General features: G+C 49.9%; 1 protein-coding gene across 5 annotated transcripts in view; it reads left to right on the top strand.

Moving 5' to 3' along the window:
• Positions 1-12,948, top strand: part of EML4 (EMAP like 4) — a 1,387,551-nt gene that overhangs the window by 1,312,889 nt on the left and 61,714 nt on the right. For all 5 annotated transcript variants that reach the window (XM_069608481.1, XM_069608484.1, XM_069608483.1 and 2 more), the window contains one exon: positions 9,927-10,014. In XM_069608481.1, the coding sequence (XP_069464582.1) occupies positions 9,927-10,014 (88 nt within the window). The remainder of the gene's footprint in view (positions 1-9,926; positions 10,015-12,948) is intronic.

Below are 12,948 nucleotides of genomic sequence, written 5' to 3'. Positions count from 1 at the left end.
AAACGAGACAAACATAGAGAAAAAAATCACAAAGCGTCGTGCTTGCATTGTGTGTGATACTGGTCACGAGTGAAATGCTCGTATTCATGGCGACCCAAAACAAAAATTAAGTAATCCCAAAATGTACCTGGGCTAGAAGGTAAGTGGCTGCTGGGACCCGGGAGCCGATCGTAGGGTACAGCAGAGTGGGACCAAGCCTTCATTGTGGTTGCAGCAAGGCTCTGAATGGCTGAGCTAGGGTGTCCCATACATCCTAATACAAAAGCCCAAACAATTTTTTATAAATTTTTAGTTAGAGTGGGCATGTCTCTGACTCAACAGAACACAAAGTAAGCAGAAGGGTAATGTGGGACTAGAGAGTGGAAAGCCAGTGTTACCTGGGAATCAATCCGTAAAGCACTGTCTTAGTTGTGCTATTGGAGCGGAGGGGTGTGTTCAGAAACCGCATGACCGCTGTGCTGTGGCGGGTGTCTGCAGGTCAGGGGCGATTTAGTAAAACCACATCTTTGCCCAGACAGTTCCTCAAAGTGTCTTCAGATATAATGGTCCAAAGCGATGCTGAGTCAACCTTCATCTTCAAAAAACTCCTATCGACTGTGAACTCATCGACAGGTCCGCTTTGTTCACCTGACACAGCCGAAATTTGAAAGATATGTCTCAGTGCTGCTTCCTAGACAGGTGATGCTGCACTCAGTGTACTTGTGCTTGACCGACTCAGCCCATCAGCGGCCTGTTCCCTCTGTTCCAACAAATGTATCGAGAGCTCCCTGCACACATTGGCAAAGTGACCTTTGCGTTTGCATTTAAAACAATCCGCAAACCTGGCAGGACAGCTGGGGAAGTTTGACACATGCTTGGGACTGCTACACTTGTTGCATCTTTGGTTCCACCCTTCTCTTCTAGCTGTTGACGTAGTTGACCTTTCCTTGGTCCGACTGAAAACACACCCTGCGACACCCGTTTGTCGACTTTCATTTCTTTTATATACTGTGTGGTTTGTTCAATGCTGCGGGCGAATTCGATGGCTTACTCAAATGTAACATCTTTGGCCAACAATGTTCTAAGAGACGTAATATATGACTCCACCGACTCGGACCCCTCCTGAGCGCGTTGAAAGAACTTGTGGCATTCGAATATGACGCTTTTCTTTGGCTCAAAATGTTCCTTGATCTGCTTGACAGCCACGCGCTCTGAAACACCTGTGTTTGAGCACGATATTAATAAAATATCATATCATATCACTGAATATTCATCTGCATCACCTGCAATCTCTCCTTGACTCCTTGCAAATCCATCAAATACGATGCGCCCTTCTGGCCCAAGATTGTGCAATAGAAGAGCCTTCTTTGTTGCTGCACTGAATCTGTCTCCACCAATGGCCACAACATAATTTTCGAATATGCCTTTCCACCTATCCCATCTAATGGGAGGACGACCTGGTTCCGCTAGGAAAGGTGCAGGCGGTGGGATGGCTGCAGCCATCACCCCTGCCTCAGTGGCTGATGGGGTGTATTAGTTGTGGAGTTCCCTGCAGTAAACTCAGCCCCAGCCGCGCTACTATATGCAGCACTCGAACAGAAGGTCTCCTTTTACCTTAACCCTCCTGCCACCCAAATTTGCTAAATAAGCCGTTGCTCACTTCCTCACTGCTGTTAATGTGCACCGCTCAGTGTTCCTTCTCTCACAGCAGCTTCACAGTAAACACCAAACACTTTACGATCGCCGTTTCAGGAGTCCCTCACTATCCCTCACTATACACAGAGTCAGCACCTTAATCCCAGCTGACGGCAGTAACACGCTGGTCAGCACCCATTCACGATGTGCAGCAGCAGCTGATACAAGGTTGCTATAAACTTTCCTTAGTGTATCCAGCTGCTAAAAAAATGTCCTTAGTGTAAGCCGCGTTTACCTTTATCCTCTTAACACGGCAAACATGTGCATGCACCTCCCTGGCAGGCACTCTAATTTTCTCCCTGACGTATGCTTGGAGCCTCACAGCCTCACCCCATAGTGCCCCTCGTTGTTAAGGCACAAGTGTCTCTCTGGGCTGGGGTAGGCTCACCACCGAGGCCCGGGGCGGGTGGATGTGTCCTCCTCTTCGCTTATGTCTTCCCTTTCGGCGGCGCTGCCCACAGCTCTGTAGTCTTCATCCTTGCTGTTTCTCCCCTTTTTTTTCCCTCTGGCCTCGTAACGCAGTTCTTCCAAATCTTTGTCGCCACTGTAAGATCTATAGATGAACAGATCAGTCTGGACACAGTCTCTTAGTTCTCCAGCATGGGTCTGGCATGGATTCACATGCTCATGAATATTCCCCGTCGTCAGGCCGGGAATCCTCGGTATAGAAAAAATCAGTATCAGTTTTATTTCTGATCTGTCTTTCTTAGTAGTAACCAATCACTGGTCTCTGGGTCATACTGCCCCCAGCCAATGACTGCCCTCTCCCTAAGCCCCACCTCTGGCAGCCATCCTCAGATTTTTACCGCATGTTCAAGTGTTGGGAGTCCTCGTGCTGTAGCTCTCGAGCTTTTGCTGCGTTTCCGCACTTTTTCAGGAGATTTTTCTAATTTTTCGGTTAATTAGAGCCTCAAGCTCCACCGTTTGTACATCCGATCAATGGGGACCCGTTTCGGAGTTTTCTTCGCCCCTCAAGGGTGAAGATTTCGTCGAGTTACGCTTTTGGAGGATTCCAGAAGTTCCGAGGCCTACCCTGGACATGGCCCAGGAGAAAGGAAGCTCGACGCCCGGGAAGCTGTTCAGGACCTGCCCTGGATGCCAGCTTCAGAATGTGTTCAAGGAGGACGAGCATTCGTTATGCCTCTACTGTCTCCATGAGGACAAGACGCACACAGAGAAGGACTGTGCGTTTTGTGGGAACATGTCGGAGCGGACCATGAAGGATCGCCACCTCCGTCTCGCCAACTGACTGGAAGGGAAGAGCCCGTCAGGCGAGAAGAAGTAAAAGAAGTCAGAGCGGTCTTGTGAGGGTTCCCCAGCGAAGGGGGCCCAACAAAAGGCCAAGCACCGCGAGTCCGCGGCCACCGGGAGCACCGAACGGTCGGGCTCCTTGGCTGCCAGGCAGGGCGCATCCTCCCCGGCGCCATCAACCACGAGCCAACGCTCTGGCTCGGGTAAGAGGAAGTCCGAGAACCCGGGGAAGCGTCTGGAGAGGCCCCGGTCGATCTCGAAGATTCTGGCAGAGGGGGAGCGATGCTCGGACCCTCCCCCCAAGGTGAAGGCCCCAGCCGTACAGAAGGTGACGATGGCCTTAATTCACCCTGCTAAGACCTCGATTGCGGATGTCGCAGCTGCCCTGGCTCAGCCTGTGGAGGCTACGCCAGTGGAGGCGACCTCAGGATCCAGAGTCTCCCTGCCACCACGGAGGGAGTCGTCTTTCAGGCCCATTGAGAAGACCCCCACAAAGTCCTCTTTGGAAAAAGGAAGTGGAGGGGCAGGTGGCCATCGTGGATACGGACACGACCTCTGAAGAAGAGCTCATCCAAGTCGTGGAGGAGGCCCAGCCCATCGGGAGGGATCCCGACGAGGGCGACGAAGAAAGCGACGGTGTCGCCGACGAGGTTCCTCAAGAGCCCTCGTGCACGTCGTTTCCGGTGCCGCAGGACACTTCGGCGGCCATTTTATCTGCGATTCAGTCCTTATGCTCGGAGATAAGGACAAGGTTGCCCCTCCCCCCCGACGGAGGTACCTGAGCCAGACCCGATGGGGGAACCGGAGCCAGGACCTTCGGAAAGTCCACCGCATAAGAAGAGGACGCATCCTCCGCCACCTCTCCCACCTCTGCGGCCTGCTCTGCCTTCCCCCCGGTCTACTACCCACGGGGATGATACAGGCACGGACACGGCTACGACAGGTACAGATGACGATGGAGGCGACGACGATACGTGTCCCCCATCACCCCCTGCTTGGGCGTCCCCGCCCGACGAGATTGGATCCTTCCATTCCATGATTTCCAGGGCATCCGAGCTCTTCCAACTCTGCCCAGAAGAGAAGAAGGAAGGGTTCCTTTACTAGCGGCGCAAGGCTAAAAGGAAGACGGTCCTCACCGTACCACTTCTTGATGACATCTGGGATGAGGGGGCTCGCCCTCCTCAAGAACCCTGCCACAGCGCCTGCAAAGAGGGACCGGTACGAGAACAAGTACCGGGTCCCCGACGCTGCCCCCTTTGTGCCTTCCTAGGCGCAACCTACCCCGGATTCGGTCGTCTCGGCAGCAGCAAAGAAGAAAGCTGGGGGGGCATCGGCCTCGACATCAACTTCCCCGCCTGACGGCGAGGGCAGGAAGCTGGACACGATGGGACGACGGGTCATCTCATCCGCAGCGACGACTATCAAGGCGGCCAACGCCCTGGCTATCATAGCCCGCTACGACAGGAGTTGTGGTTCAAAATCGCCCCTCTGTTGGACTTCCTTCCGGACGCCAAAAGGGCCGAGGCCCTTGAAATCTTACAGGAAGGTGAGATTGCTTCGGACCACGCCATCACGGTGGCAATGGACATCGCCGACACTGGCTTCCGTCAGTTGGGCAACGGTGTTTGCCTGAGACGACGAGGATGGCTCAAGGCGACGGATTTCCGCCAGGACGTACAAACCAAGGTTTTGGACATGCCCTTCGACGGGAACAACCTGTTTGGGAATGCAGTTGATGAGTCCCTACAGGCCATCAAGACAGACACAGAGACTGCCCGGGCACTGGGAGTGCTCCAACAATGACGGCCGTCCTTTCGGAGCTCCGGAGGCAGACAAGGTGCCTCCAAGGGATCCGGCAGTGGCTCCTTGACGTACCACCAAGCAGCAAGATCTTCGTCTCAGGAAGCCTACAGGGGACGCGGCAAGTCAGGTGGTGCCAGTCATCTTTGACAGGGAGGTCAAGGAGACAAGGCGGCCTCCAAACAAGATTGAACCAACCGTGGGGTCGGGCCCCCGCCGAAGCACCCCAGTGGGAGGCCGGCTGGCGAGGTTCGTCAGCGCGTGGGAGCCCATCTCCACCGACCGTTGGGTGCTGGACGCCCTGGCCCAAGGGCACACCCTTGAGTTCCAGAAGAAGTGCCCTCGCGTTCCACCCGTGGCCAGGAAGGAAAATCACATCCCTCAACTATTGTTGGAAGTAAGGGCGATGCTCAAGAAAGGTGCCATCGAGCTTGTCCCAAAGAGGCTTCGGGGCGCCGGAGTTTACTCAAGGTACTTCCTCGTAACGAAGAAGACAGGAGGTTGGCGGCCCATCCTGGACCTGCGACGACTGAACAAGTACATCAAGGCACAGAAGTTCCGGATGGTCACCCTCCAGCACGTGCTGGAACAGCTGTAGGAGGGCGATTTTCTGTCGTCGTTGGACTTGGAGGATGCGTACTTCCACATCACCATTCTAAAAAGACACAGAAAGTTCCTCAGGTTCTTGGTCCAAGGGCGGCACTACCAGTTCAAGGCCCTCCCGTTCGGATTGAAGTCGGCACCCAGGGTGTTCACCAAGTGTATCGCACTGGTGGCGGCGTGGCTACGCCTGCAGGGGATCCACGTCTACCCCTACCTGGACGACTGGCTCATCCGGGCAAGGACAAGGGAGCTCGCCGTGGAGCACACTGCGAAGACTGTCCAGCTGCTCACGGACCTGGGGTTCTCCATCAACTTTCCAAAATCCCACCTGGTCCTGTCGCAAGTCACCCTGTTTCTGGGAGCCAAGCTCGACACAGTGGCGCGGCTGGCCTCGCCGTCGGAGGAAAGGACCAGGACCATCCTGGGCAAGGTACAGCGTTTGCTGGCCACGGACATGGCCAGGGTAAGATCTATCAAGTCCCTCCTCGGGATGATGTCCTCCTGCATTTATCTGGTGTGCCTTTGCAGGCTTCGGATACACCCCTTACAAGAGTTCCTCGACGCCCACTGGGTCCAGTCGACGGGCAGCTTCGAGGACAGGATCCCACTCAACGAGACGTTCCGTCAGGCGATCCGGTGGTGGGGTTCCCGCTCTCATCTGTCGGCGGGCACGGACTTTCAAACCCCAGCTCACCAGGTGACGGTGACGACGGATGCTTCCCTGGAAGGTTGGGGAGCGCACTCTGGAGATCTTCACGCGAGAGGCCTTTGGCTCCCGGAGGAGAAGTCACTCCACATCAACATCTTGGAGCTCCGCGCAGTGTTCTGGGCCCTCAGGTCTTTTCTTCCGTCCCTCAAGGGCAAGGTGGTGAGGATCTTCACCGAAAACACCACCACGATGTTCTACATCCGGAAGCAGGGCGGAACCAGATCCCCTGCCCTATCCAAGGAAGCCCAGGATCTGTGGCATTGGGCTGTCGCCCAAGGGATGTTTATGGTGCCTTTTCATCTGGCAGGAATAAAAAACACCATCGCCGACTCACTCAGCAGAGGATCAAGTGGATCGACTCTTCCGACGATGGGGCGAACCCCAGATCGATCTCTTCGCGACGGCGATGATCTCCAAGTGCCGGAGGTTCGCCAGCAGGTTCCCCCAGCCGAGGAGCATGGGCGATGCTTTCTCGTTCCCCTGGGACGGCCTATTTCTTTATGCGTTCCCTCTGCTGCCGTTGCTGCTCCAGCTCATCAACCAGCTCAAGAGGTCCCGGAGCAGGATGATCCTCGTCGCACCGGCGTGGCCGAGACAGATCTGGTTTCCGGACCTTCTGGACTCGTCAGCGTTCACACCAGTCAAGCTGCCAACGGACGCGGATCTTCTCTCCAGAGAAGGAGGCGCCATTCTTCACCACAACCCAGAATCGCTGAACTTACAGGCCTGGCTCCTGCAGCACTAGAGTTTGGAGGATACGACATCCCAGCCGACTGCAGAGAGGTTCTTGCAAAGGCCAGGGCGTCCTCAACTCTCAAGTGCTACGGACATAAATGGAAGAGGTTCTCTGTCTGGTGCTGTGCACAGATGATTAACCCTCTGCGGATTACGGCCCCTCAAGTATTGCCGTACCTACTGTCATTGGCCAAGGCTGGACTAGCTCACGCTTCCATCAAGATACATCTGGCCGCCATCTCACGATACACCGAACTACGGGACGGGCGTCCTTGTGGTCTCATCGGCTGGTGAAGGAATTTATGAAAGGATTGCTCCGATCATTCCTGCCGGTGAAGGCCCCTGCCCCGGCGTGGGAGCTCAACGTGGTGCTGACCAAGCTCATGGGGGCCCCTTTTGAGCCTATGCATTCGGCACCGTTGAAGTTTCTGTCGTGGAAGACAGCATTTCTCGTGGCCATCACCTCTGCACGACGAGTGGGAGAGATCCAGGCCCTATCTTGCAAGCCACCATACCTGACGTTTCACGACACGAGGGTGGTGCTGAGGACGCACCCCTCCTTCATGCCCAAGGTGCCGCCGGACTTCCACCTCAATGAACCCTTTGTGTTGCCAGTTTTCTTCCCGTCGCCTTCATCACCGGCTGAGAGGACTCTGCACTCGCTGGACGTAGCTAGAGCGCTGAAGTTCTACGTGGACCGCTTGAATAGTTTTCAGAAGAGATTACAGCTGTTTCTAAACTTTGGACCTGTGAATCAAGGAAAGGCTCTCTCGAAGGCTTCCATTTCCAGATGGCTCTCCGGCTGCATCATGCACTGTCACCGGTTGGCAAACCGACCACTGCCCGGCCGTCCGAGAGCCCACTCGACCAGAGCGATCGCTGCTACCACGGCGTTCCTATCTGGTGTGCCCCTGCTCGACATCTGCAGGGCTGCGACGTGGAGGTCGACACACACCTTCACGAGATTCTACTGCGTCGATCGGCACTCCAGGGAGAAGTCCAGGGTCGGCCAAGCAGTGCTGCGCAACCTGTTCGCTTAAGGTGAGCCTGGTGAGGAGGTAAGAGATGCTTAATGTTGAGTTTTTTGTATTGCTTAATGTTGAGCCTGTTGCCACCTCCCGTGGTTGTGCATGTGTATACTGCTATGTATTCTTATATTCATGAGCATGTGAATCCATGCCAGACCCCATGCTGGAGAAGGAACAAGTTACTTACCTGTAACTGTTGTTCTCCAGCATGGATCTGGCATGGATTCACATGCAAACTCTCCCGCCTACCCCTCTGCGGCTCTTCACTTGGTCATACTGCCACTTTACGTGCTACCAAATCTGAGGATGGCTGCCAGAGGCAGGGCTTAGGAGAGGGCAGTCATTGGCTGGGGCAGTATGACCCAGAGACCAGTGATTGGTTACTATTAAGAAAGACAGATCAGAAACGAAACTGATACTGATTTTTTCTATACCGAGGATTCCCGGCCTGACGACAGGAAATATTCATGAGCATGTGAATCCATGCCAGACCCATGCTGGAGAACAACAGTTACAGGTAAGTAACTTGTTCCTTAGTCATTTACTTGAACTCACGTATAAGATCAAATGTAATAATATTGTAGGAAGAAAGTTATATAGGGGAGGAAGACATCCACCAGCCCCTAACTCTGGCCAGGTCTTAATCAACTGTCAACCCCCGAACCTAGAACGAGGAATGTTCCAATACATCAACATTCCATTCCAATAGCACTTACTCAGACAAACCCCAGTTAAAATATAGCACGTCTCACAGATTTGAATACCAGGCTTGCAACCTACCTTTTTTCCACATCTACATCACCTATTTGTCAGTCTGTTGCATCTCTTTCCTTAGGCTTTTCTTCCCCCTACTCCTTTTCCTCCGCAAATTAAAGTCTGGATATCCCAGGAGTTGGCACAATATGCCTAGTTCCAGACAAGCCAGACACTCTGAGACCACTACAGTGGTGCTTTGGCACAGTACAAGAGCCATCCTTTTAAAATAACATAGTACCTAGAGTATCCCTCCTACTGAAGGCAGTTTGGGCCAGTCAGAAGTAATACTATGAAGCCAAAATAGCAGCGCGGGGTGGGTGGTATATGAACTATAAGCAATCCCAATGATAGATTAAACCGCTGAGAATCAAACACTCCAGAATGGGACAATAGTGGGTAGCGCCCAACCACCATCTATGCAATAAACCAGCTCACATAGGTTGAGGGAGAGTAATAATCAATCCAAGAATGTCACCCATTTGCTCGCATTACAATACTGCCACCCATTCTTCCATTAATATCACTGATAGTGGTTGCCCTTTGGCTTTGGTGTCAGACTCAGGGCGGCATCACCAACAGACATCGGCGGGTGTTTCATCCAAGAGAAATGTGGTTTTCAAACCATATCTGCACAGTGCTGGGCTGGCCCAGAGCTATAAAGATAATTTTCCTTGACACGTGACACAGCCGTTTCCCGCAGTAATCCTGAAATGTCAAGGCTGAGTACTTTTGTTTGTATGCATGCTGTCTCTTCCAGTAGATTGAACACTGGTAACGCCGATGCAAGCAGCATCATTTCAGCTGCCACTTCCCCTGCGCTCCTTGGCAGCTGTCTGCTGCCACTTCTCCCCTCCACTCCTACCTTGAAGGATTATTGCATTATTGCCATCTGATGTTCCCTGCTGGCTTCTCCTAGTGATCGTGTTTTGTAGCGAGTACCATTCAGTAGGCTAAAATTAACCTGCTTATTTACAGGTATACAAAATAGCAAGGAGTTGGTATTAACACGCCATATCTTCAATCTTGTATGAAATAATGCAAATTGCTATTTTGAAATCTCGCAAAAACGTTAACTTAAAATTGTGCTGCATTATTTTTTAGCTCCCAAGTATTATCTATTCGTTCAGCTTTTGATATTCGTTCAGCTTTTGATATTATGAATGGAATAGCATTCACTTCCTAAGAGAAAACTGATTGGGATCATTAAAGCATTTTTACGTTATATTCAAGCAAAAAGAACATTTGCTTTGAAAACAATTCTTGTGGAAACCTAGCTCTCGCCCCTGGTTCTGTAAACTTCAAAACATTGTGTGCATTTTTGATTAATGAATACATTATTCATGCATGTAAAATTTGGTTTTATTCTTTAGGGACATTCCAGCTATATTACGCACCTTGACTGGTCCCCAGATAACAAATTCATAATGTCAAACTCCGGAGACTATGAAATACTATACTGTAAGTATGAATTCCGTTTTTGATCGTTCGATTTTGAAAACCTGTAGTTTTAATGTATGAGCAGATGTGTATGTAAAATAAGTGCCAATAAGTGTGAAGAAAAGTGTTTTGCCAAGGTTTAAGATTCAAGAGAAATGTTGTGTCTATCAATGCTCTTGACATGAGATAGTAGCTTGGAGGCATGAGATCCGGCTACTATAGCTTGAGTACCATTTTAAGTGAACATAGTATTGTCTCTACTGGGATTTCGGAAATGTCCTTCATTGTTTCTGTAGATATCAAGATTAATAGCAGACACAATAGTGCTGAAAGCAAACATCTTTACCCACACCACACCAATCCTTTAGAAACGTTGTGAACTATAAATTGATGACTACACTTGTTGTGTTCTGAGAAGATTCATTATTATTATAAGGGTATTTACTGAGCGCATACTTAGCTTTGGGAAGCAGTAGAGCATGATACAGTCCTAGAGGGAAGAACCTAGTGAGGGAAGCAGAGAAAAAGGGAGCAGGGAGCTAACAGGGGAGTACATGGTTGGGCAATTGACAGCAGAGGCGTCGCTGGGGAGGACGGAGGCTATAGCCCCAGATCTTTTGGTCGAAGCCCCCGCTAGAAGCTCTGGGGGTTACAATCAAAAGGCTAGCTCTCCCTGAGCCCCGACAGTCCTGACGTTAGTGTAGCCCCAGCTCTTTTCCAGACCTAGCAACACCCCTGATTGGCAGCAAGGGGTCTGCAAGCAACCAGGGTAGGAGACAGTGGGGAGCAGATGATGAATCTCGGGTACGGTCAGGAGTGCAGGCTGTGTGGACCTAGCTGTTAGGGAGGAGCCATTCCTTGAAGTGGAAGGTCCCTAGCTGTTAGGGAGGAGCCATTCCTTGAAGTGGAAGGTCTGTAGCTGTTAGGGAGGAGCCATTCCTTGAAGCGGAAGGTCTTGAGCTTTTTCCTGAACTGTAGAAGTGATGCAGCAAGTCCGATGTTGCCAGGGAGGAGGTTCTAGATTCTTGGAGCGTAGACAGAGAAGGCCTTTCTTTCTGGCTCTTTCCTTCCTGCTCCGCCAGAGTTCACGTCTGCATATTTCCTTACCTCTGGTGGATCGCAGGCCTCTGGAGATACCGGGTTTCTCAGTGAGGTAGCTTGGGGACTTTAGGGTGATAGCCGTGTAGATGGTGCAACAAGATTTGAAGATGATACAGGCTTGCAAGATTTCTTAGTATGATCTCTGACCATTAACTGAAGTGCACATGATAATTGCCAGACTCTTGAGTAGATATTCCATAGATCCTGTTCATTGTTAGAAACTTCATGGCCTTCAAGACAATACTCAAAACTCAACTCTTCGAACTGCAGTCATGCATTCATTGGCTGAGGCTGCTATTGCTCTTCTTTTGATTATCATATAATATGATGTTACTCCAGGGATTTAAGCTAGTATTAAAGCATAAGAGGAAACATGCACATGAGATTTGTAGTGTGCACTGTGCCATTAACACATTTTTTAAAAACTTTTTTTCAATATATATTTTTATTCAATCCTCCATGCAGTTGTTTTGCTGTAAAGTTATTTAAATAAAAAAATGCAGGGAGGAATATTTTTTCTCAGTATTACATACTTCAACCAATTACGAGCTGTTTTAATCTCTCTAGGATGCAAGCACCCACTATTTTGTCTAAGGAAATTTCCTATACTATGTAGGTGTGTATCTCCAAAACAGCCTCCATCAGAATAGAAAAATGTGATTTTTATTTCAAATTTTCAAAGCAAATGTATCTAAAAATGGAAGAATTTTGTTACAATTAAATGTACACACATCACCACAAAAAGATTTGACGGCCTTCTGCATATCATATTTTTTTCTCTGCTGGAAAAAGGACGGATTGGTATTTTTATAGTCTTTTTCCTACTCTTTCCATTTGTCAAACAAAGGAGGCCCACCTCCTCATTGTTTCTGGACCCAACCCTTACATTTGTGGAAAAAGTGGTGACTGAGCTTTACGAGTAGGATGGAAACATTACAATAGGGAGGATCATTATGGAAAAGTAACGCACAAGTACAATTTACAGTCTAGACATCACAGAAGAGACGACCATTTAATGGCTAAACACCCACATTGCTTACTTAAAAAGCAGTAAATGGGATACCGGCTGAACAGACTCTGAACTCGGGATAGATGTTCATATTTCTTCCATTCATTCAGGTAAACCCATGTCTGAAAAATAAGTAATCATTTAGATGAATGGTAGCAACGAGGGATTTCACATTGGCCATCTTAAATTTCTGTCAAACAAATGAGATGCTCACAGTACTCCATATATACTACAAGGGGTACAATTCTGTGATGGTAGCTCTTGAATACTATTGATTAGAGTAGTTATGATATAGTGACTCTGTGAAATATGTATTTCTTTCTCTTTTGTTGAAGCAGTTACGACGGTTCTATTTGATATTACCGTATATTTAAGACTGAAAACAAAAGAGACCAATTTGTTTCCGTCGATTGAGTGCGGTCCTCAATATATACACACACACACACACACACACCCCCCCCCCCTCTTACCTTGACCCCAGCGAGTTCCCTCTTCTGGCTCAGGCATGCCTGTCCGCCCCTGCGCACGCTCGTGTGCTTCGCAGGGGCTGACAGTTCGATTTAGAAAGACCACTCCGAGCAGAGCAGTTTTTCTAAATCGGTCTATGAAGAAAACTGATTTTTACAGATCGATTTCTCCACTATTATAAAAACACATACACCACATATTGCAAGTGATGGTTTCACTACCCTTTCAAACGTAGTCATGTATTAATCATTTTAAAAGACGGAAAAACTATTATGCAGGAAATGTCTGTAATTTAGATTTTGTTGTGTATTCCCTTTTATTTACAGGAGGGCAATAAGAAAATATTCAGATAAATGTTTCTGGAGCAGGTTTGGTAT

Source organism: Ambystoma mexicanum, chromosome 4q, assembly GCF_040938575.1.
Source record: "Ambystoma mexicanum isolate Mex_15411 chromosome 4q, UKY_AmexF1_1, whole genome shotgun sequence".
Taxonomy (NCBI): Eukaryota; Metazoa; Chordata; class Amphibia; order Caudata; family Ambystomatidae; genus Ambystoma; species Ambystoma mexicanum.
This window is presented reverse-complemented; position numbering and strand designations above follow the sequence as displayed.